Below are 25,441 nucleotides of genomic sequence, written 5' to 3' on the forward strand. Positions count from 1 at the left end.
GCTGTGTTGGTGGCAAAAACAGGAAGACAGATTATTATTTGAACGGCAATAGATTGGGAGAAAGGGAAGTGCAACGAGACCTGGGTGTCCTTGTGCACCAGTCGCTGAAGGTAAGCATGCAGGTGCAGCAGGCGGTTAAGAAGGCAAATGGTATGTTGGCCTTCGTAGCGAGAGGGTTCGAGTACAGGAACAAGGATGTCTTGCTGCAGTTGTACAGGGCCTTGGTGAGACCACACCTTGAGTATTGTGTGCAGTTTTGATTACCTTATCTGAGGAAGGATGTTCTTGCCATGGAGGGAGTGCAGCGAAGATTCACCAGGCTGATACCTGGGATGGCAGGAATGACGTATGAGGAGAGATTGGGTCGATTGGGCTTATACTCGCTGGAGTTTAGAAGAATGAGAGGGGATCTCACTGAAACTTGTAAAATTCTAACAGGACTAAACAGACTAGATGCAGGAAGGATGTTCCCGATGGCCGGGGAGTCCAGAACCAGGGGTCACAGTCTAAGGATAAGGGGTAAGCCATTTAGGACTGAGATGAGGAGGAATTTCTTCACCCAGAGAGTGGTGAACCTGTGGAATTCTCTACCACAGAAGGCAGTAGAGGCCAATTCATTAAATATATTCAAGAAGGAGTTGGATATATTTCTTAAGGCTAAAGGGATCAAGGGGTATGGGGAGAAGGCAGGGACAGGGTACTGAATTTGGATGATCAGCCATGATCTCATTGAATGGCGGAGCAGGCTCGAGGGGCCGAATGGCCTGCTCCTGCTCCTATCTTCTATGTTTCTATGTCTGCTCTGTCTTGGTTCGAGAGGGACGGTGTACGGAGGGGAAACCCAGAATCTTAATATTAACAGCCCACAAGGAAGTGAGAATTGCCAACAAGAGCTGAACTGTGGAAACCTCGCTCCACTGGGGACCAGACAAAATTCCACTTCTTTGAAATAAGGAGAGACTCGAGTAACTTTCGACCGATTGAGTTCAGATGTCCTTTATTTGACAATGAGATTTAAACCTACAAATTTCAATCACACGACTTCGGCACTGCCCAGATGTATGCTTTGCTGCAGGTTCACTGGTTGATTCTCTCTCTCTTCCCCCTGTCCCGTGCCCGAGGCCGCCGTGTCCTACACAGCCGGATAGTTTGGGATTTGATCCTCTGGTTTGTGTTGAGTTGGCCGATGTCGGTGGTAAAGGCGCAAGTGCTCGGGAGTTAGGGAGGGGGAAATATCTTTATTACTGACTTGCGTTTATACAGCGCCATTCACGACCTCGGGACACCCCAGAGCGCTTTACATCCAATGCGTACATTGGAAATAAAAACAGAAAATGCTGGGAACACTCGGCAAATCGGGCAGCATCTGTGGAGAGAGAGAAACAGTTAACGTTTCGGGTTGATGACCTTTTCGTCAGAACTCGGAAAAAGTTAGCTGTGACAGGTTTTAAGGAAGCGCAGAGGCGGGAGGGGGAGGAAAGTACAAAAGGGAAAGTCTGTGATGGCATGGCAGGCAGGAGAGATTAAAAGACAAAAGGGATGGTGGGGCGAGGCAAGAGGGGGTGGTAATGGGACAAGTAAAGAAACAAAAGATGGGTCAAAAAGAGGTGTAAATGGGGATGGCAGATTCATCAACAGCTGCCATGTGGAAAAATGGGAGCAGAGGTTATGGTCTGAAATTGTTGAACTCGACGTTGAGTCCAGCAGGCTGTAAAGTGCCAAATCGATGAGGTGCTGTTCCTCGAGCTTGCGTTGAGCTTCGTTGGAACAGTGTAAGAGGCCACGGACGGTGAGGTCTGAGTGGGAGTGGAGCGGAGAATTAAAGTGACAGGCGACCGGAAGCTCGGGGTCACGCTTACAGACTGAACGGGGGTGTTCCACAAAGCGCTCACCCAATCTGCGTTTGGTCTCCCCAATGTAGAGGAGACCGCATCGTGAGCACTAAATTACAAGTAGTACAAGTAAATCGCTGTTTCACCTGGAAGGAGTGTTTGGGGCCCCGGACGGTGGGAAGGGGGGAGTTAAAAGGGCAGGTGTTGCATCTCCTGCGCTTGCACGGGAAGGTGCCGTGGGAAGGGGAGGGGATGTTGTGGGTGATGGAGGAGTGGACCAGGGTGTCGCGGAGGGAACGGTTCCTTCGGAATGCTGAAAGGGGAGGGGAAGAGGTGTTTGGTGGTGGGATCACGCTGGAGATGGCGAAGGATGATCCGTTGAATGTGGAGACTAGTTGGATGAGAGTTGAGGACAATGGGAATCCTATCAAAGTACATTTGAACTTTAGTCACTGTTGTAATGTCAGAAAACTACGGTGCTTTAATGTGCAGTGTGCTTCTTGTGTGATGCTCTTGCGGTGCCTGTATGTTCCCAGTTTTTTAGTCTTGTTCGGTAGGAGCAATCACTGCCTTGTTCTCCCCTTTTACATTTAACATTGGGTGTTGGTCTCTCTGCTGTACAGTACGGAGACTCCGTGCTAGCGCATTTACTTCAATGAACTCAGTGGATGACACATTAATAGACCCACAGCCTTTCGTTCCCTTTATGTTGTGATGCTCACATGACGGAGTGCAGCCGATCAGGAGAGGGCTGCCTGCCCGCCCATCGTACTCTGCAATCCAGTGCCTTTAATTTTTATCACCAATTCCATCCAGCGCCAGTGACAGGCCTGTGACCACCAGTATTTCACCGTGGTATCCTACAGCCCAAATTGTTCTCCCAAAAACAGCCCAAGTTTGGAAAGAAAGGGGACACTTGTGTGTCTGGGTGTTTTCACAGTTCAAGTGGGCCCAGAAGTTGGCGCAGCCACCTAAACTGCAGACTGTCAGAGCAGTAGTTCTTTTTTGAGAAACCGAAAGTGAAACTGGCTGGGGTCCCTGGAGAAGTGGCTTTGTGAGCAGGATAGGGTGGAACCTCTGCCAATCACACAATCGGTGTGGGAGGAGGCCCTGTAAACTGCTCTCTGGATAACAAGTCACTCCTTGCTACCAGGCAGTGCGGAACAGAATCAAAACTGAAACTGGGGCGGTTAAAGGCAGTATCGAGGCCTAGCAAGTACAGTCAACTCTTCTTAAGATCAAGTAGGATTCTTGTAGCTAAAACTGTTCCATTTAATCCTTCTGACTGTTCACTACAAGGATATAATAACCGTCTTACGAGGGGACTTGTTTGTAAGTAACTTGTTCTTAAGTGGAGTGAACTGTACTGTAGGAGTCTGGCAGTGAATCCCTTGTGCAGAGCAGTAGGCCCTTTCCTAGACAACGACTTAACCTCTGACTACAACTGACTAAATTTTACATTCCTGACACCTTGTCACGCCTGCTCCAGAGTTTCAGGTGTCAGACCGGTAGGGATTGAACTGACTTTTCACTGTTTAGGAAGCTTGAAGCTTTGCTGTAAAGCCTTCAGTCCAGCGAGGCCGAGACAGGAGATTTCAAAGTTGGCGCTGCTCCTGCAGACTGCAGGCCCCAGTCGGCACTTCCTCTCTGCGTAAAGGTGTTGCTGTTCTCTGGGATAACCCGTTCGACTCTAATTGTGGACACTTTTCCCAGGAGCGTGTTCGACAACAGGTACTTTAGTGAGGCTCGTTGATTTGTGCCATGATTTAAAATTAATTCTGTGATGAAGCAGTTTATCCAGCTGGCCTCCTCCTGAGGACCAGGGTGTTGCAGATTTGTTTTGCTAACTACCTGGTAATCTAAATCCGTCTCTGCGCTCGCTCAGTGTGGTGTGTTGGTACCAATACACGAGTTGCGTTCATATCGCTGCGATGGCCCCTACAGCTCAGCGATGAGACTAAAATAAAAAGACAGGACCAGGAGGCTGGAAGATCTATAGTTACTGGATCTTCTGTCTGCCCGCCTTGGAGAGACATAGAATTGCGTCGAATTTACAACACAGAAACAGGCCACTCGGCCCAACAGGTCTGTGCATGTTTCTGCTCCACACCAGCCTCCTCCCACCCCTCTTCATCTAACCCTATGTGCATATCCTTCTATTCCTTTCCCCCTCATGTGCTTCCCCTTTAAAGGCACCCATGCTCTTCGCCGCGACCACCCCCTGTGGGAGCGAATTCCACATTCTCGCCCCTCTCCGAGTAAAGGAGTTTCTCCTGAATGCCCTATTGGATTTATTAGTGACTATCTTTTCTATGTTGGGCCCCGAGTTTTGGACTCCCCCCGCCACAGGTGGAGTCCAGTGAGTGTAGTGGTTGCTGCTGACCGCGTATGACCAACACACTGGCACCAGCATGGCGCTACAGTGGTATAAAAGCAGGTTCAGTGCAGGGTTAACGCTGCATTATTTAAGTACAGGTCTGTGTGATCCGACACCACATGTATAATGGAATAACTAACTAGCCTGTGGAGCGCCCAGTTCCAAAATATTTAGCCCTGGAAATATTGGAAAAGGGTTATTGACACAACCCTTTATATATTTAAGAAATAGTTCGGGTTGGCACTGGGCATCGAATAACTCATTTTTTAAAATTACAATAAGAGATTTCCTTTTTCCAAGTTTTAAATTCCCTGCAGTCTCCTTTTGACAGACTGAGAGAGGAGTCCCAGTTCCATCCGAATTGGCATTTGTGGCACGCACTCTGGTGGGACGGAGGCTCGCGTACGCACTCAGCTGACACTCCTAGAATCATAGAAACATAGAAGATCGGAGCAGGAGTCGGCCATTCGGCCCCTCGAGCCTGCTCCGCCATTCAATGAGATCATGGCTGATCATCCAAATTCAGTACCCTGTCCCTGCCTTCTCCCCATATCCCTTGATCCCTTTAGCCTTAAGAAATATATCTAACTCCTTCTTGAATATATTTAATGAATTGGCCTCAACTGCCTTCTGTGGTAGAGAATTCCACAGGTTCACCACTCTCTGGGTGAAGAAATTCCTCCTCATCTCTGTCCTAAATGGCTTACCCCTTATCCTTAGACTGTGCCCCCTGGTTCTGGACTCCCCCGCCATTGGGAACATCCTTCCTGCATCTAGTCTGTCCAGTCCTGTCGCTCAAGCCCATCTTCCCATCCCCCCCCCCCAGTCACTGCTCCCAGGCTGCCTGACCCGAAGACAGGTGGGTCCAGGCGGTACCGGGATTGTGTTGCCTTCATTACTTTTCATAGAATTGTATCTAGAATTGTAATTGTATTGCTCTCCAGGGAGGTATGAAGACTGGTAATTGAAACAGCAGCTTCTCAACACACGTTTTTAATTAAAATGTAATTGTGTGGCACATACTTACAAGCATCCTCGTTCTCGACCATCCTCCGGCCCTGAGTGTCTCCCAGATTTCCGCCCTCCTTCACTGTCTCTGCCTCTGCACTGAGCCACTGCCCTCCCTGGAGCTCTCCCTCCAGATAAACACTCCCATCCGGATTCAACAACAACTTGTATTTATATAGGACCTTTAACATAGTAAAACATTCCCATGGCGCTGCACAGGAGTGTTAAAAGACAAACAAAATTGACACCGAGCCACATAAGGAGAAATTAGGGCAGGTGGCCTAAAGCTTGGTCAAAGAGGTGGGTTTTAAGGAGCGTCTTTCAAGGAGGAGAGAGAGGCGGAGAGGTTTAGGGAGGGAATTCCAGAGCTCGGGGCCCAGGCGGCTGAAGACACGTGCTCAAGAGGCCAGAATTTATCCTGGGGGGGGCGGCTGGAGGAGATTACAGGGATAGGGAGGAGCGAGGGGGGATGCTGGAGGAGGTTACAGAGATAGGGAGGAGCGAGGCCATGGAGGGATTTGAAAACAAGGATGAGAATTTTGAAATCGAGGCGTTGTTTAAACAGGAGCCAATGTAGGTCAGCGGACACAGGGGTGATGGGTGAACGGGACTTGCCACAGCCACACCCTCGACCCTGCCATCTCGCGTGGCCGTCTCTGACCACTTCCTTGTATTCCCTCGCCACCCGCATTCCCGTATCCCAGCTTCCTTCTGCATCTGTCCCTGCAACAAAACTCTCGGCCCAAGTCACTTAAAACTGCACTTCCAAACTCCCAACCGTTTTGTCTCTGTCCCTGCATTCATCACAATAATCCTGCAGCTCTCGATCCGCTCACCCACACCCTCTCCTCTACCTTTGATGCCCTTGTCCCCAGTGCAAAAAAGCGTTGCTCTCTGCCGTTCAGTTAGATCGTGGCTGATCTGCACATCAACCCCACATCCTCGCCTTTGCTCCCTATCTTTGAGCTGTAAACTCCCAACGCTTCTGCAAATCCTTCTCGAAATCCTGGTGCTTGCTTTCAAATGGCTCCCTGTGGCTTTGCCTTACCAGAAGTCTTTCAGGCCTAGTTTTCTCTCCTCTTTGCCTCGGCCTTGGCGCTCAGTCTCTCAGCCACCCTGCCCCTGCCCTCCACCATCCATTCTCTCTCCCTGCTAGCAAAGACTTTACTCCAACCAGTCTCGACTTTTGGCCTGGGGGCCCCTCTCTCGGTTGATGTTCACTTTTTTTCTTCCCTCTGTAAAGTGCTGAGACATCTTTGAGGTCTGAGCTTTGAAGCATGCTAAGGATGCAAGTTGTCTGTAGCTGTAGGTCTGTTGCTGACGGCCCGAGTCGTGCCCCACATTATTGGCTTGTATCACCGCTGCAGGATCGCTTGATTTCACACGTCTTTTGAAGAGCAGCTGTACATTTGCAGACTTCTGTCTTGTATGAACAAGTGTTGAACTTTTCAAAAATCTTAGCGCTGTGGGGAGTATTATAATTTCATGAAACAGAAGTTTTTCTGGGTGACCTTTTGAGCGGGTCGCTGATGATACCCGACCGCACTCGAGATAAAGTTGCTCCTTCGTGGCGGTGTTTTAAACCAGGCTTGTGGAGCTGACTCCATTTAGTTGCAATAAATGCATTTCTTGCTGGCAGATTTGTTACGATCATCAGCGTGTCATAGAAACATAGAAGATAGGAGCAGGAGTCGGCCCTTCGAGCCTGCTCCGCCATTCAACGAGATCATGGCTGATCATCCAAACCCTAGCACCCGGTCCCTACACCGACAGCCATCCCACCCAAGCCCTATCCCCGTAACCCCACGTATTTAATCCCCCCTAACACTAAGGGCCAATTTTTTTATCATGGCCAATCAACCTAACCCGCACATCTTTGGACTGTGGGAGGAAACCGGAGCACCCGGAGGAAACCCACGCAAACACGGGGAGAATGTGCAAACTCCACACAGACAGTCGCCCGAGGCCGGATTTGAACCCGGGTACCTGGCGCTGTGAGCCAACAGTGCGAACCACTATGCCACCGTGCTGCCCCTTGGAGCCAGTTGGCCAGCACGCACTGACGTCCAAGGTGCTTTGAATGTTTTGACGGTGAAGGGAAGGAGCAGGCTCTGGGCTTGCTTCCCCCCCGAGTGCAGCCGCACCCCCTGTTCGGAGGTTCAGTGACGGGGAAGGGGGTCTGCGTTTTGAGCTGCCTCCCTCCATAGCTCTCGGTGAAGTTCAGGCCCGGGTTGCTGCTGGAACCCTGGAGTTTGTCCTCTGAATTTGGTGGTGTCAGCCGCCCAAAGAGTTACGGGTCTTTTTCCGAGTGGCAGTCAGTGACTAGTGGGGTTCCGCAGGGATCGGTCCTAGGACCCCAGCTATTCACAATATATATTAATGATCTAGACGAGGGAACTAGATGTAATATCTCCAAGTTTGCAGACGACACAAAGCTGGGTGGGCGTGTGTGCTGTGAGGAGGATGCCGAGAAACTGCAGTATGATTTGGACAGGTTGGGTGATTGGGCAGATGCAGTATAATGTGGATAAATGCGAGGTTATCCACTTTGGTGGCAAAAACAGGAAGGCAGATTATTATCTGAATGGCAATAGATTGGGAGAAGGGGAAGTGCAACGAGACCTGGGTGTCCTTGTGCACCAGTCGCTGAAGGTAAGCATGCATGTGCAGCAGGCGGTTAAGAAGGCAAATGGTATGTTGGCCTTCATAGCGAGAGGATTCGAGTACAGGAGCAAGGATGTCTTGCTGCAGTTGTACAGGGCCTTGGTGAGACCACACCTTGAGTATAATAGCAAAATACTGCGGATGCTGGAAATCTGAAATAACAACAGAAAATGCTGGAAATACTCAGCAGGCCAGGCAGCATCCGTGGAGAGAGAAACAGAGTTAACGTTTCAGGTCTGGGACCCTTCATCAGAACTGGAAAAAGCTGGAGATGTAACAGATATTAAGCAGGTGCAGAGACGGGGGGCGGGGGGTTAGGAGGGGAGGAAGGAATTGAAAGAACATCCTGTACTTTTGTAAGAGGCAGGAAAGATAAAATGTTGCAAATGGGAATGGCAAAAATCATACTGCATGAGAAATGGGGGCAGGGATAATTATCTGAAATTGTTGAACTCGATGTTGAGTCCGGCAGACTGCAAAGTGCCCAATCGAAAGATGAGGTGCTGTTCCTCGAGCTTACGTTGAGCTTCATTGGAACAATGCAATAGGCCGAGGACAGAGAGATCAGAGTGGGAGTGAAGCGGTGAATTAAAGTGACAGGCGACCGGAAGCTCGGGGTCCCCCTTACGGACTGAACGGAGGTGTTCCGCAAAGTGGTCGCCCAATCTGCGTTTGGTCTCCCCAGTGTAGAGGAGACCACATCGTGAGCAGCGAATACAGTATACTAAATCGCAAGAAGTACAAGTAAATCGCTGTTTCACCTGGAAGGGGCGTTTGGGGCCCTGGACAGTGGGAAGGGGGGAGGTAAAAGGGCAGGTGTTGCATCTCCATCACCCCCAACAGCCCTTCTCCTTCACCTGGCACCTTCCCACTGTCCACAGGTTCACCACTCTCTGGGTGAAGAAATTCCTCCTCATCTCAGTCCTAAGTGGCTTACCGCTTATCCTTAGACTGACCCCTGGTTCTGGACTCCCCCGCCATCGGGAACATCCTTCCAGCATCTAGTCTGTCCGGTCCTATTAGAATTTTATACGTTTCGATGAGATCCCCTCTCATTCTTCTAAACTCCAGTGAGTATAAGCCCAATCGACCCAATCTCTCCTCGTACGTCATTCCTGCCATCCCAGGTATCAAGCCTGGTGAATCTTCGCTGCACTCCCTCCGTGGCAAGAACATCCTTCCTCAGATAAGGCGACCAAAACTGCACACAATACTCAAGGTGTGGTCTCACCAAGGCCCTGTACAACTGCAGCAAGACATCCTTGTTCCTGTACTCGAATCCTCTCGCTATGAAGGCCAACATACCATCTGCCTTAACCGCCTGCTGCACCTGCATGCTTACCTTCAGCGACTGGTGCACAAGGACACCCAGGTCTCGTTGCCCTTCCCCTTCTCCCAATCTATTGCCATTTAGATAATAATCTGCCTTCCTGTTTTTGCCACCAAAGTGGATAACCTCACATTTATCCACGTTATATTGCATCTGCCAAGCTTCTGCCCAATCACCCAACCTGTCCAAATCATCCTGGAGTTTCTCGGCATCCTCCTCACAGCACACACGCCCACCCAGCTTTGTGTCGTCTGCAAACTTGGAGATATTACATCTAGTTCCCTCGTCCAGATCATTAATATATATTGTGAATAGTCGATGACCTTTCGTCTGAACTGGAAGTGTGTGTGTGTGTGTGTAGCCAGGGACTCTTGCAGTTATTGAGGCTGAGCGTTTCGTTTTGCTGGGGATGGGCTACGGGTCGCTCCTGGAACCTTGTTTGACTGCCTCAGGGGGGTCAGAGAGCAATTTCCCCAGAGTGTTTCCAAAAGCCCCAGGTGAAGGGTTTGGGCAAATGGGTGTGGGTGGTTGTGCTGGATATGGATGGGGTGGTCTTGATGGGTCTGAGCTCTCTTCCTGTCTTGCTTTTCGTATTCTGGCGGTACAAACTCGCCAGCTGTGCCAGCAGCTGTGGTGATGTGCTGGCTGGCTGTTCCATGGCAATGAATGGATCATTTCCCCACAAGTGTGTGATTGCAGCGCACCCCTCCGTGCGTACGCATGCTCCAGCACAAATTTGCTTTCAAGTCGGGGCGGGGTGGGGGGGGGTTCCTTTTGCAAGGCTTCCCAGAAGGTGCCGAGCTTTGCCACGGTGCATGCTCAGCTGGTGCCGGCCACCCCCGTCCAGCACACTGCCCAAATGGCCGTTCTGCATGGCCATCCCAGCCCGTGAGCATCGACCGGTATCGCGGCCCATCCTGTCCTCGCTCACAGGAACGTTGGAGCAGGAGTAGGCCATTGAGCCCCTCGAGCCTGTCGTCGTCGTCGTCTTCTTAGGCAGTTCCTCGGGAACCGAGGATGACTTGCTTCCACACTAGAAATGAGTTCTCAGGTGACTGATGAGTCCAATGCGGGACCTACAGTCTCTGTCACAGGTGGGGCAGATGGTGGTTGAAGAGGGCGGGTGGGTGGGGTGCTTGGGTTGACTTGCGCTGCCTGCGCTTGGCTCCCGCTTTCTCCCGGCGAAGAGACTCGAGGTGTTCGGCGCCTTCCCGGATGCTTCTCCTCCACTTTGTGCGGTCTTGGGGCCAGGGATTCCCAGGTGTCGGTGGGGATGTTGCACTTTTTCCAAGGAGGCTTTGAGGGTGTCCTTGAAGCGTTTCCTCCGCCCACCTGGGGCTCTCTTGCCGTGCCGGAGCTCCGAGTAGAGCGCTTGCTTTGGGAGTCTCGTATCGGGCATGCGGACGATGTGACCCGTCCGTCGGAGCTGATCGAGCGTGGTCAGAGCTTCGATGCTGGGGATGTTGGCCTGAGCGAGAACACTGACGTTGGTGCGCCTATCCTGCCGATGGATTTGCAGGATCTGTCGCGCTCAATGTTCTCATGCTCGCTTCCCAGCAAGGATCACTGGATGGCCATTGGGAGTGGGAACCCTGGCTGATTTCTCTCTCCTAACCCCAGGGCAACTAAAGATTCATTTTAACACCTCCTACCATTTAACAAAAAGCAATGTCCCAAAGAGCTTCACAAATAGGTGTAAAGAACATTTACGAGCATCTGTTTCCCCCCCTGCCTCCCAGGTTAGATCATCCAACACGGGACAGACTGGGAATCTAACCTGGGGCCCTCTGGGCTGTACGTTTGGCACTGTGCTAGTCAACGCATTTGTTCAATGGGCTGCGGGGAGCTGGTTTGTGCTGTAAATCTATTCCGCGCCCTTAATGATTTTTTCTTTTTTCTTTAAGGTGTGCGCCCGTGATCTGATCGATCGGACTGGAGATTCTGGTTCCACCTGCGTGCCCATTCGTGTGTTGAGAAAGGCACACCCCACTGCTCTTGGTGAAGAGCTATGAGCAGAGGTAGTGGCGGTGACAGACGAGCACAAAGAGGCAAAGTGAATAGTTTTCATCAGCAGTATAACCATTACAGCCACCCCCACAACCGGTATAACTACAGCCACCCGGCTTTCAACCCATTGGCCCAAGGAACGGCAATCGATCACTTCCGAAACCAGCAGATCCACTTCCTCGCCGGGCAGACGGTACAGGCCCCCGCCTACGTGCTTCAACAGGCGAACCGGAACCAGGCGTCGCACCAGCAGAAGCAGCGAGATTTCCGCCCAGCGGCTTGCAGCAGCTTTCCGCAAAGGACCAAGAGCTGGAACTGTCCGCCGCCAACTGGTTGTCCCCAGCGCCCGGCTGCCCCTGTCGGGAAAGGGAACAAGGAACTCGATCAGCTGTTCTCGCGCTTTCAGAATATCTCACTCAGCGGGGACAGTCGGCGGGACGTTGTGTGCATTCTGGGAGAGCTCAAACCGGAGGGACGGATACCGGCGCGTAAAATAGCCAAGGCGCTCGGTCTCGAGAAAAAAACCGTCAACCACATTCTGTACCGGCTGCTTCAGGAGAACCGGGTGAGAAAGGTGGACAGCTCCCCCCCTCTGTGGAGCCTCGCTGCCCAAACTGAAGCCGGCGCGCAGGCTGCGAACCCCGAAAGCCAGCGGTCGTCGCCCGAGGGCAAAGCTTTACCCCTCCCGCCCGAGGAAGAGGCGCGGGTGTCCGACGACGAAGACAGCTCCGAGGGCAGCACAGCCGACCAGTCCGACATGGGAGACGGCGAGAGCCAAAAGAACAAGATCTTTTTCTTCCTGTTGGAGAAGACCAAGGCCTCCGCCCTCGAGATTGCCAAAAACATCGGGCTGAAGTCAGCCCGGCAAGTCAATCCTGCTCTTCACGTGTTGGAAACTCAAGGCGATCTCTACAAAGAGTCCACCTTTCCGCCCACCTGGACCCTCTCCAACCGAAAGAAGGAAGTCCTGCTGAGGAAGAGGAAGCTGCTAGAATTGGGCGAGCCCACAATCGAAGCTTTGGAGGTAATCCCAGCGGCAGATCCAGGTGAAGGCGATGTTTCACAGGAAGACATCAAACCGGTCCTCATCAATGAAGAGGGCAGTATTGGGAATGGCCAGCCCGTTGGCCTTCAAGGGGAAGTCAATGATCTGCAGCCCCTGTTCCCTCCTGGTCCATTGCTGCTCGAAGTTAAAGCAGAGACCAACCGAGCCAACCACGCCGAGGCAAACTACTACGATACCACCACAGGGAACGGCCAGTGGGCGTCGGACGACATCCCCGACGACCTCAACATCATCAACCGCGTGAGCGGGGCCGGCGAGACGGTCGGCCTGCCGCAGGGCGTGCTGGCCGGCAAGCCCGGCGGCGATCAGCACCCGGCGCTATCGCCGACAGACCGGCTTCGCGCCTGCCTGGCGAAGAACCCAGTCAGCGGCCTGATGGAATATTCGCAGGGCTCGGCGCTGCAGTGCGAGTTCATCCTCCTCGCCCAGACCGGGCCGTCCCACGACCCTCGGTAAGAGAACTCTTGTGGTGTGCTGACTTGGTTGTTGCATGTCTTGTCTTCCACTAGCTGAACCATTAAGGCTAGAGCAGAGCTTCCCATCATTGTGTGCCACTCTCCAGATCGACCAGCATACAGCTTTAATATTTCAGCCCACCTACTGCCCAAGCATTGTACAAAGTGTACGGTGATTGGAGGGTGAGGGCTCGGTACATAAGAAACAGGAGCAGGAGTCGGCCCCTTCGAGCCGGCTCCGCCATTCAATAAGATCACGGCTGATCTCGGGCTCAAAGCCACTTCCCTGCCCGCTCCCCATAACCCTTCACTCCCTTATCTTGCAAAAATCTGTCTCTCTCCACCTTAAATATATTTAATGACCCAGCCTCCGGGGCAGAGAATTCCACAGATTTACGACCCTCTGAGAGAAGAAATTCCTCCTCATCTCAGTTCTAAAAGGGCGACCCTTTATTCTGAGACTGTGCCCCCGAGTTCTAGATTTCCCCACGAGGGGAAACATCCTCTCTGCATCTACCCTGTCAATCCCCCTCAGAATCTTATATGTTTCAATAAGATCACCTCTCATTCTTCTAAATTCCAATGAGTAGAGGCTCAACCTTTCTTCATAAGTCAACCCCCTCATCTCCGGAATCAACCGTGTGAATCGTCTCTGAACCGCCTCCAATGCAAGTATATCCTTCCTTAAATAAGGAGACCAAAACTGTCCGCAGTACTCCAGGTGTGGTCTCACCAACACCCTGTACATTTGGAGCAGGACTTCCCTGCTTTTATACTCCAACCCCCTTCGTCCTCGTCCCTGTGTTCTCATTGGTGTATCTTGAAGTAAATGAATTAACTTTACATAACCAAGTCCCACCGAGTTTCAAAGCTTTGTTTGAGTAGCCTAGTACAAAAATGCAATAAACAAGTAAAATAATTCATAAATAAAATCCACCATTTAGGCAATTTCTCCCGCGTATCCCCCCCCCCCCCCCCCCCCCCCAGATGTGTCGTGTACCACAGCCTTGGGAACCCCTGGGCTACAGGGCTCCCTGGTCCGCATTGGTAGCTGATCACAGCGGAGGCGGCAGCGGTGCCTGAACGCCCCAGCGGTAAAGGAGGGACGGCGGGCTGCCGAGTGATTCCCTCGGTGTGTACAGTGGCCGATCGGCGGTTCAGACTTGACTGGAGCAGAGCCGCCTCTGATTAAAAATAGCCCACTGGCACTTCACATCGAGCTACTTAGCTGCGGTAAGCATAGGAACAGGGGGAGGCCGTTCAGCCCCTGGAGTCTGTGCCGCCATTCAGTGTGATCGTGGGTGATCCTGCGTCTTAAATCCATCTACCCGCCTTTGGTTCCGTAACCCTTGACCCAACAAAAATCAATCTAGTATACTGTATTCGCTGCTCACGATGCGGTCTCCTCTACATTGGGGAGACCAAACGCAGATTGGGCGACCGCTTTGCGGAACACCTCCGTTCAGTCCGTAAGGGTGGCCCTGAGCTTCCGGTCGCCTGTCACTTTAATTCACCGCTTCACTCCCACTCTGATCTCTCTGTCCTCGGGCTATTGCATTGTTCCAATGAAGCTCAGCGTAAGCTCGAGGAACAGCACCTCATCTTTCGATTGGGCACTTTGCAGTCTGCCGGACTCAACATTGAGTTCAACAATTTCAGATAATTATCCCTGCCCCCATTTCTCATGCAGTATGATTTTTGCCATTCCCATTTGCAACATTTTATCTTTCCTGCCTCTTACAAAAGTACAGGATGTTCTTTCAATTCCTTCCTCCCCTCCTAACACCCCCCCCCCCACCATCTCTGCACCTGCTTCATATCTGTTACATCTCCAGCTTTTTCCAGTTGTGACGAAGGGTCCCAGACCTGAAACGTTAACTCTGTTTCTCTCTCCACGGATGCTGCCTGGCCTGCTGAGTATTTCCAGCATTTTCTGTTATTTCAGATTTCCAGCATCCGCAGTATTTTGCTATTGTAAAAATCAATCCATCTTCATTTTTAAATTTCAATTGACCCCCAGCCTTGGCAGCTTTTTGGGGGGGGGGGGAGAGTTCCAGATTTCCACTGCCCTTTGTGTGAAAAAGTGCTTCCTGACATCGCCCCTGAACGGCCTGGCTCTAATTTTAAGGTGATGTCCCCTTGTTCTGGACTCACCCCCCCCCGCCCCCACCACCACCACCACCAGAGGAAATAGTTTATCTCTACCCGATCAACCCCATTGATCATAAATATCGTGATTCGATCAGCTCTTGGATCGCACATGGAGCTGTCCCCAAATAGGTGGTCGTTGCCCTCGAGAATTGACCAGGGAAAACAAATGTGTCAGGGACTGGGTGGCTTCGCCGATTGGTGCGCCTCCCCTCTTTACCTCTGGCACTTGGGTTTCAATCCACCCCAGACTGATGGGAGGAAAGGAAAGATTCACCCAGGTAGTTTTTTTTCCCCCCACGAGAGTCTTAACTGGTGTGTCAGCAGAGTACTTGACCGTGGGGTGGGGTGGGGGGGCGCGGGTGGCTTTGCACTGGAGCCTGATCCTCAACCTCACTTGCTCTCCGCTTGTGCTGGAAATCTGAACTGTAAAAATAGACTGGAAATTCACAGCAGGTCTCTCGGCATCTGAGGAAGAGAAACACGTCTGGCACTGACTCCCTCCTGAATCCTGTGCTCGGAACCTGTGCAGCATCGACTGACGGCACAACTCTCCTTTCCCCTCGAGCCTGTTCCGCCATTCAGTTCTTTTGCGGCCGATCAGTACCTCGCCCCCTTTTACCCGTCTTTGCTCCACGGCCCTCGGTACCCTTACCCAACACAGTTCGACCCATCTCGGTCTTGAAAGCTTCAATTGACCCCCACTGGAGGAGAAGAGTTCCAGATTTCTAAAAAGGATGTTGGGCGTGCTACAGCCCAGCTTCTCGTGCTAGAGAACACGGTGTGGAATTGATGGTAACTTGACATCAATAAGCACTAAATTGTCAATCTTACTCCGGACCTCAAGAATGCGCGGTGTTGAAAATGGACGTGTTGCTGGTGGAGAGGTTGTAGTGAAGTAGAAAGATGTTCTCAACATCATTGGGATGGGGAAGAACTCGGTATCCGGGTGGATTTCTCGATCGAAGAACCCGCTTGTTCTCGTATAACGGCTTGTGTCCGCAGTTTCTGAGGCACGTTTGGGGAACTCTTGGTCTGAATGGCCCAGCGTCACACAGGATGTTGCACTGATGCAGTAGGGAAGCTTTTTGCGGGTTTTTTTTGTGAATGGGAAGCCCTGTTGCCAAGCACCAGACGACCTGTTGCTCCCGGTGCAGGCCTGAACCGGGTTCAGGGAAACCTGCCTGATGCAACTCCCTTGGAAATCTCACGCAGATACTCCCACACCAGGCGGCACGTGGACCGCCACAGCCACTGTCTAGTCTAGCCCGCCCAGGGAGTCGCGGCCAAAACAAAAAACAGATCCCCCCCCCCCCCCCCCCCACCAAACGGAAGTTATCCCCTTTGGGGTTTAGCTCGGAGTAGGTCTTTAGAAAGCTGGGTGGCATTTCAGTTCGAATGGGTCGGGGTCTGGGGCCGATCAGAATCGGCGAGGTACCAGCTGCTTTCCATTCACTTGCCCAAGTCCGGTGGGTCCGGGAACCGGGATTCAATGTAACCGAGGCACCGGCGTACAGAACGAAATACAATTCAGTAAATCAGTTGCTTTCTACCCCCTGCCCTTCTAAATGCTTGGAAACATACAGCAGGTTCCATCAACATCCAAAAAGAGAGAACTGACGCAAGAAAACTACGAGGCACTCGGTCTAAGCTTTAAACAAAGCTTTAATCAACTGTTTTACAACATGGAGGTCTAGTTGTGTCCTTCACTAGTTCCTGTTAAAGAATGTCCAGAGCAAGCTGGGCCCGTGCCCGAGTATTTATACTCTCCCTGGACAGCGCCACCAGCAGGTCGCTCAGTATTATTTCATAAGTCATTTCCACATGGATGACAAGATTCATGTCAAGGGCCTTGCAGGCACCCCTCTCCTGTTCAGACGCTGATGGACCTCTGTATTGCCAGCCTTTTGTTTTATGTTCTTATTTCAGATTTACAGCTTTGGCAGCTTCTTGGTGAGCAATGCGGCATTTCGTTGCCGGGGCGGAGGGGGGGGCCTTTTGTCTCTACATCGCGTACCAATTACAGTAGAGTGCCCCCCCCCCCAGCTCTCTGTGGGACTGCCCAGTGCGCCTCGCTATTACATTGCAACAGCGACGACACTTCAAAAAGTACGCCATGGGCCGCAAGGCGCTTTGAGGTTGTGAAAGGCGCTCAATCAATGCACGTTTGTTTGTTTCTTTCTTTCGCTGACCATCTCCTCTTAACCCCCCCCCCCCCCCCCCCCCACCTCGTTACTAAAGGTTCAGGATACAGGCCGCGATCAGCGGCAGGAGGTTCCCTCCGGCCGAAGCCAACAGTAAGAAAACGGCCAAGAAGGACGCAGCCGCCAACGCTCTGAAGGTGCTGCTGAAGGAGATGCTGGGCGAAGACATCGAGATCCCTCCTGCCTTGCCCCACCTCGAGCCTCCGGTGGCAATGGAGGTTGGTATAGCGCCCGGACCTGGTGTCAGCCAAGCCCTATTTCTGCAATGAGTTAGTCTCCAGAGTTCTGCCCGCGCGCAGGCACCAGCGGGGAAATGTTTGTGCCAAATCTCACCTGTTGCCCCGCCACATCCCCGAGGGTGGTTCTACCAGCAACCCCTGCCCTTGACTGGTTTGTGGAATCGCTATTTCCAGCACGGGTGCTACTGTGACATCTTCAAACAGTGCCCCAGGAAAAAAAAGTTTTTTCAGCAACGTCCTGTTACCCCACACCACGCTGTTACCATTAACTTTTGAGCACATACGAAAATGACGAGCAGGAGAAGGCCGGCTGGTCCTCAAGCCCGCCCCCCACACTGTGATGGCTGGACCATCATGGCTAAACACTCCTTTCTCACCCCTCCCACACCCCCTTCCTCCTCACACCCAACCATGGAATCTCCTGGGTTGGCAAATAAACCCAGGGCCAATAAGGGAAAAAGTACTCCTGGAGAATTCCTCGCCGACCCCCACCTCAGGCGATGGAAACCACTCCAGGAGATCTCACGGACCAAGTGTGATCTGTAAAGACGCTCGCCTTCTCTGCGATACGACCTCTGCCCCCAGTCAGGAACTGTTCCGGCTCCCCCTCGAAGGGGTAGAGAGAGTCAGTGCCCACCTCACCAGTCAGCAACACGTTGCAGAGACTCGCTGCTCTCTGGGAAACGTGGAACCGCCCAGCACCCAGTCTATTCCTACCCTTACACCGTTTAAACTCGTGTCCCCTGCTCCTCCCCCGATCTGTTAAACTGAGATAATCTCATCAGTAAGGACGCTATCCAACCCTTTAATTATTTTATAGACCTCGATCGGGTCACCTCTAAGTCTATGCTGCTGTAAAGTTAATAGACCGTGGGTGCTGTATAAATGCAAGTGCTTTCTTTACCTACCCTGTCCCATACTTTCATAATTTTAAACACTCTTTAGTGGGCAAGAGTGGCCACTCGGACTGACGAGCCATCCCCAGGTTTCTGCTGCAGAGGCCGGCGCTGGTGCCCTGTTGGGTTACCCGGGGAAGGTATGGGGCATGCAGGCTGCTTCCATCGCCCCCTCCCCAGGGACGATCATCTGGCGTCCTCTTACTGAATTGCCTTTTGCCTCATGAAGTGAAGCTTGGCCCAGTCTCACTGCGTCACCAGCGGTGTTTCTGGATCACCCCTCAGTAAAAGTCCCACCACAGGGCAGGCAATGCACGGAGTCCCAGCTCTGCTGAGGGCCACGGGCAGCTGGTCTTTGCGCTGCATTATAATTGGTTCCACACGAAAGGAATTTGCATGTTTGTCTGAAAAAATCATCCGGGTTAATTGGGACCTTCAATATTTGATTAAGCCGTAGAAGGGTATGCTGGCAGGGTGAGATGAAGTAGGGTGGGAGGAGGCTCGTGTGGAGCATAAACACCGGCACAGACCAGTTGGGCCGAATGGCCTGTTCAAGAACATAAGAATTAGGAGCAGGAGTCGGCCATACGGCCCCTCGAACCTGCTCCGCCATTCAATAAGATCATGGCTGATCTTCGACCTCAACTCCACTTTCCCGCCCAATCCCCATATCCCTCGATTCCAAAAATCTATCGATCTCAGCAACGACTGAGCCTCCACAGCCCTCTGGGGCAGAGAATTCCACAGCTTCACCGCCCTCTGAGTGAAGAAATTCCTCCTCATCTCAGTCCTAAATGGGCGACCCCTTATCCTGAGACTGTGACCCCTGGTTCGAGACACTCCAGCCAGGGGGGAAACAACCTCTCGGCATCTACCCTGTCAATCCCGCTCAGAATCTTGTACGTTTCAATGAGATCCCCTCTCATTCTTCTAAACTCCAGAGAGTATCGGCTCAATCTCTGTGCCGTACATTCTATGTATTTTATTGCCATCCCATGTGGTAATTGAGTTTCTCCGAAATGTATAAAATGGCCTTTTTTCCCTCCCCACCCAGAGTGCAGCTGCACCGAGTGAAGTGAGGATTGAACCATCCATTGTGACTCCACCCACGCTTCCTGCAGGGAAAAACCCAGTCTGCATGTTGATGGAATATGCGCAGAAGTCGGGGAACGCCTGCGAGTTCCAGCTGCTGTCACAGAGCGGCCCTCCCCATGACCCCAGGTGCGTGGATTCAGATATATATTCTGCTCATCATGTTGAGGGATTCAATGCTGAAAAATGGAACCTTTCCCATTTCAGGCAATAGTGCATCAAGCAAGGGTTAGTTACAGAGTAAAGCTAAGTCTGCACTCTCCTATCAAACACTCCCAGGGCAGGTACAGCACGGGTTAGATACAGAGTAAAGCTCCCTCTACACTGTCCCCATCAAACACTCCCAGGGCAGGTACAGCACGGGTTAGATACAGAGTAAAGCTCCCTCTACACTGTCCCATCAAACACTCCCAGGGCAGGTACAGCACAGGTTAGATACAGAGTAAAGCTCCCTCTACACTGTCCCATCAAACACTCCCAGGGCAGGTACAGCACGGGTTAGATACAGAGTAAAGCTCCCTCTACACTGTCCCATCAAACACTCCCAGGGCAGGTACAGCACGGGTTAGATATAGAGTAAAGCTCCCTCTACACTGTCCCATCAAACACTCCCAGGGCAGGTACAGCACGGGTTAGATACAGAGTAAAGCTCCCTCTACACTGTCCCCATCAAACACTCCCAGGGCAGGTACAGCACGGGTTAGATACAGAGTAAAGCTCCCTCTACACTGTCCCATCAAACACTCCCAGGGCAGGTACAGCACAGGTTAGATACAGAGTAAAGCTCCCTCTACACTGTCCCATCAAACACTCCCAGGGCAGGTACAGCACGGGTTAGATACAGAGTAAAGCTCCCTCTACACTGTCCCATCAAACACTCCCAGGGCAGGTACAGCACGGGTTAGATATAGAGTAAAGCTCCCTCTACACTGTCCCATCAAACACTCCCAGGGCAGGTACAGCACGGGTTAGATACAGAGTAAAGCTCCCTCTACACTGTCCCCATCAAACACTCCCAGGGCAGGTACAGCACGGGTTAGATACAGAGTAAAGCTCCCTCTACACTGTCCCATCAAACACTCCCAGGGCAGGTACAGCACAGGTTAGATACAGAGTAAAGCTCCCTCTACACTGTCCCATCAAACACTCCCAGGGCAGGTACAGCACGGGTTAGATACAGAGTAAAGCTCCCTCTACACTGTCCCATCAAACACTCCCAGGGCAGGTACAGCACGGGTTAGATATAGAGTAAAGCTCCCTCTACACTGTCCCATCAAACACTCCCAGGGCAGGTACAGCACGGGTTAGATACAGAGTAAAGCTCCCTCTACACTGTCCCCATCAAACACTCCCAGGGCAGGTACAGCACGGGTTAGATACAGAGTAAAGCTCCCTCTACACTGTCCCATCAAACACTCCCAGGGCAGGTACAGCACGGGTTAGATACAGAGTAAAGCTCCCTCTACACTGTCCCATCAAACACTCCCAGGACAGGGACAGCACGGGTTAGATACAGAGTAAAGCTCCCTCTACACTGTCCCATCAAACACTCCCAGGGCAGGTACAGCACGGGTTAGATACAGAGTAAAGCTCCCTCTACACTGTCCCATCAAACACTCCCAGGACAGGGACAGCACGGGTTAGATACAGAGTAAAGCTCCCTCTACACTGTCCCATCAAACACTCCCAGGGCAGGTGCAGCATGGGCTAGATACAGAATAAAGCTCCCTCTACACTGTCCCATCAAACACTCCCAGGGCAGGTACAGCACGGGTTAGATACAGAGTAAAGCTCCCTCTACACTGTCCCATCAAACACTCCCGGGGCAGGTACAGCACGGGTTAGATACAGAGTAAAGCTCCCTCTACACTGTCCCATCAAACACTCCCAGGACAGGGACAGCACGGGTTAGATACAGAGTAAAGATCCCTCTACACTGTCCCATCAAACACTCCCAGGACAGGTACAGCACGGGTTAGATACAGAGTAAAGCTCCCTCTACACTGTCCCATCAAACACTCCCAGGGCAGGTACAGCACGGGTTAGATACAGAGTAAAGCTCCTTCTACACTGTCCCGTCAAACACTCCCAGGGCAGGTACAGCACGGGTTAGATACAGAGTAAAGCTCCCTCTACACTGTCCCATCAAACACTCCCAGGACAGGGACAGCACGGGTTAGATACAGAGTAAAGATCCCTCTACACTGTCCCATCAAACACTCCCAGGACAGGTACAGCACGGGTTAGATACAGAGTAAAGCTCCCTCTACACTGTCCCATCAAACACCCCCAGGGCAGGTACAGCACGGGTTAGATACAGAGTAAAGCTCCCTCTACACTGTCCCCATCAAACACTCCCAGGGCAGGGACAGCACAGGTTAGATACAGAGTAAAGATCCCTCTACACTGTCCCATCAAACACTCCCAGGACAGGTACAGCACTGGTTAGATACAGAGAAAAGCTCCCTCTACACTGTTGTTAGACCCGTGTATCTTAATGTTGTGTCCTTCAATAATCAGACAAAGACTGCAGGGAACGATCAACGGGTGTTTACTGAATGAGGGTTACTCTAGAACTAACTTTACAGAGCACCACTCAGGGCTTATATACAGGTGTGCTCACTGCCGGTACTACAGGATACAGGAGTTGTAAAAAGTAGTTCTCCCTCTTAAAGGTACATACACTACAACTGTCCCATCAAACACTCCCAGGGCAGGTCCAGCACGGGTTAGATACAGAGTAAAGCTCCCTCTACACTGTCCCCATCAAACACTCCCAGGGCAGGTACAGCACGGGTTAGATACAGAGTAAGGCTCCCTCTACACTGTCCCATCAAACACTCCCAAGCCAGGTACAGCACGGGTTAGATACAGAGTAAAGCTCCCTCTACACTGTCCCATCAAACACTCCCAGGGCAGGTACAGCACGGGTTAGATACAGAGTAAAGCTCCCTCTACACTGTCCCATCAAACACTCCCAGGGCAGGTACAGCACGGGTTAGATACAGAGTAAAGCTCCCTCTACACTGTCCCATCAACCACTCCCAGGGCAGGTACAGCACGGGTTAGATACAGAGCAAAGCTCCCTCTACACTGTCCCATCAAACACTCCCAGGGCAGGTACAGCACGGGTTAGATACAGAGTAAAGCTCCCTCTACACTGTCCCCATCAAACACTCCCAGGGCAGGTACAGCACGGGTTAGATACAGAGTAAAGCTCCCTCTACACTGTCCCCATCAAACACTCTCAGGGCAGGTACAGCACGGGTTAGATACAGAGTAAAGCTCCCTCTACACTGTCCCATCAAACTCTCCCAGGGCAGGTACAGCACGGGTTAGATACAGAGTAAAGCTCCCTCGACACTGTCCCCATCAAACACTCCCAGGGCAGGTACCACACGGGTTAGATACAGAGTAAAGCTCCCTCTACACTGTCCCCATCAAACACTCCCAGGGCAGGGACAGCACAGGTTAGATACAGAGTAAAGATCCCTCTACGCTGTCCCATCAAACACTCCCAGGACAGGTACAGCACTGGTTAGATACAGAGAAAAGCTCCCTCTACACTGTTGTTAGACCCGTGTATCTTAATGTTGTGTCCTTCAATAATCAGACAAAGACTGCAGGGAACGATCAACGGGTGTTTACTGAATGAGGGTTACTCTAGAACTAACTTTACAGAGCACCACTCAGGGCTTATATACAGGTGTGGTCACTGCCGGTACTACAGGATACAGGAGTTGTAAAAAGTAGTTCTCCCTCTTAAAGGTACATACACTACAACTGTCCCATCAAACACTCCCAGGGCAGGTCCAGCACGGGTTAGATACAGAGTAAAGCTCCCTCTACACTGTCCCCATCAAACACTCCCAGGGCAGGTACAGCACGGGTTAGATACAGAGTAAAGCTCCCTCTACACTGTCCCATCAAACACTCCCAAGCCAGGTACAGCACGGGTTAGATACAGAGTAAAGCTCCCTCTACACTGTCCCATCAAACACTCCCAGGGCAGGTACAGCACGGGTTAGATACAGAGTAAAGCTCCCTCTACACTGTCCCCATCAAACACTCCCAGGGCAGGTACAGCACGGGTTAGATACAGAGTAAAGCTCCCTCTACACTGTCCCCATCAAACACTCTCAGGGCAGGTACAGCACGGGTTAGATACAGAGTAAAGCTCCCTCTACACTGTCCCCATCAAACACTCCCAGGGCAGGTACAGCATGGGTTAGATACAGAGTAAAGCTCCCTCTACACTGTCCCATGAAACACTCCCAGGGCAGGTACAGCACGGGTTAGATACAGAGTAAAGCTCCCTCTACACTGTCCCATGAAACTCTCCCAGGGCAGGTACAGCACGGGTTAGATACAGAGTAAAGCTCCCTCTACACTGTCCCATCAAACACTCCCAGGGCAGGTACAGCACGGGTTAGATACAGAGTAAAGCTCCCTCTACACTGTCCCATCAAACACTACCAGAGCAGGTACAGCACGGGTTAGATACAGAGTAAAGCTCCCTCTACACTGTCCCCATCAAACACTCCCAGGACAGGTATAGCACGGGTTAGATACAAAGTAAAGCTCCCTCTACACTGTCCCATCAAACACTCCCAGGGCAGGTACAGCACGGTTTAGATACAGAGTAAAGATCCCTCTACACTGTCCCATCAAACACTCCCAGGACAGGTACAGCACGGGTTAGGTACAGAGTAAAGCTCCCTCTACACTGTCCCATCAAACACTCCCAGGGCAGGTACAGCACGGGTTAGATACAGAGTAAACATAAGAACATAAGAAATAGGAGCAGGAGTAGGCCAATTGGCCCCTCGAGCCTGCTCCGCCATTCAATAAGATCATGGCTGATCTGATCCTAACCGCCAATCCACTATGACAGGACTATCTCCTGTATCTAACAGAATTAGACACACGAAACAGGAGCAGGATCAGGCTACACGGCCCCTGGGCCCGCTCCGCTACCCACAGGGCCATGACCTATCCGAACCTAGACTCATGTCCAAATTCCTGCCCGCTCCCCGTAACCCTTAATTCCCTTTTCTTCTAGGAAACTGTCTATTTCTGTTTTAAATTTATGTAATGATGTAGCTTCGACAGCTTTTTGGGGCAGCATATTCCATGGACCTACCACCCTCTGAGTGAAGTAGTTCCTCCTCATCTCAGTTTTGAAAGAGCAGCCCCTTATTCTAAGACTATGCCCCCTAGTTCTAGTTTCACCCATCATCTGGAACATCCTCCCTGCATCCACCCGATCCAACCCCTTCATAATCTTATATGTTTCAATAAGATCGCCTCTCATTCTTCTGAACTCCAATGAGTAGAGTCCCAATCTACTCAACCTCTCCTCATATGTCCATCCCCTCATCCCCGGGATTAATCGAGTGAACCTTCTTTGTACTGACTCGAGAGCAAGTATGTCCTTTCTTAAGTATGGACACCAAAACTGTATGCAGTATTCCAGGTGCGGTCTCACCAATACCTTGTACAACTGAAGCAATACCTCCCTATTTTTATATTCTATCCCCCTAGCAATGAAAGCCAACATTCCATTGGCCTTCTTAATCACTTGCTGCACCTGCATACTAACCTTTTGAGTTTCGTGCACCAGGACCCCCAGATCCCTTTGTACTTCAGTACTTTCAAGTTTCTTGCCATTAAGATAATAACTTGCTCTACGATTTTTCCTGCCAAAGTGCATAACCTCACACTTTCCAGTATTGTATTCCATCTGCCAAATCTCTGCCCACTTACTTAGCCTGTCTATGTCCCCTTGCAGGTTTTTTATGTCCTCCTCACTCACTACTTTCCCTCCCATCTTAGTATCATCTGCAAACTTTGATGTGTTACACTCGGTCCCCTCCTCCAAATCGTTAATATAGATTGTAAAGAGTTGGGGACCCAGCACTGACCCCTGCGGAACACCACTGGTTACTGATTGCCAGTCTGAGAATGAACCATTTATCCCAACTCTCTGCCTTCTGTTAGATAGCCAATCCTCTATCCATGCCAGAATATTACCCCCAATCCCGTGATTTTTTATCTTAAGCAATAATCTTTTGTGTGGCACCTTGTCAAATGCCTTTTGGAAGTCTAAATACACTACGTCCA

At 51.4% G+C, this 25,441-nt stretch overlaps 1 protein-coding gene across 2 annotated transcripts in view; it reads left to right on the forward strand.

Moving 5' to 3' along the window:
* The first annotated feature begins 2,901 nt into the window (after nucleotides 1-2,901).
* Nucleotides 2,902-25,441, forward strand: part of adar (adenosine deaminase RNA specific) — a 66,826-nt gene continuing 44,286 nt past the window's right edge. The window contains exons 1-4 of one of the 2 annotated variants that reach the window (XM_085978483.1): nucleotides 2,902-3,563; nucleotides 11,116-12,736; nucleotides 17,129-17,309; nucleotides 19,281-19,447. In XM_085978483.1, the coding sequence (XP_085834609.1) occupies nucleotides 11,220-12,736; nucleotides 17,129-17,309; nucleotides 19,281-19,447 (1,865 nt within the window). In that variant the 5' untranslated portion in view covers nucleotides 2,902-3,563; nucleotides 11,116-11,219. The remainder of the gene's footprint in view (nucleotides 3,564-11,115; nucleotides 12,737-17,128; nucleotides 17,310-19,280; nucleotides 19,448-25,441) is intronic. The other variant, XM_085978484.1, reaches the window with a different exon arrangement.

The sequence above is a fragment of the Somniosus microcephalus genome, unplaced genomic scaffold (genome assembly GCF_052327205.1).
Source record: "Somniosus microcephalus isolate GS21.2 unplaced genomic scaffold, FLI_Smic_1.0 unresolved_chr7, whole genome shotgun sequence".
In the NCBI taxonomy this organism is placed as follows: Eukaryota; Metazoa; Chordata; class Chondrichthyes; order Squaliformes; family Somniosidae; genus Somniosus; species Somniosus microcephalus.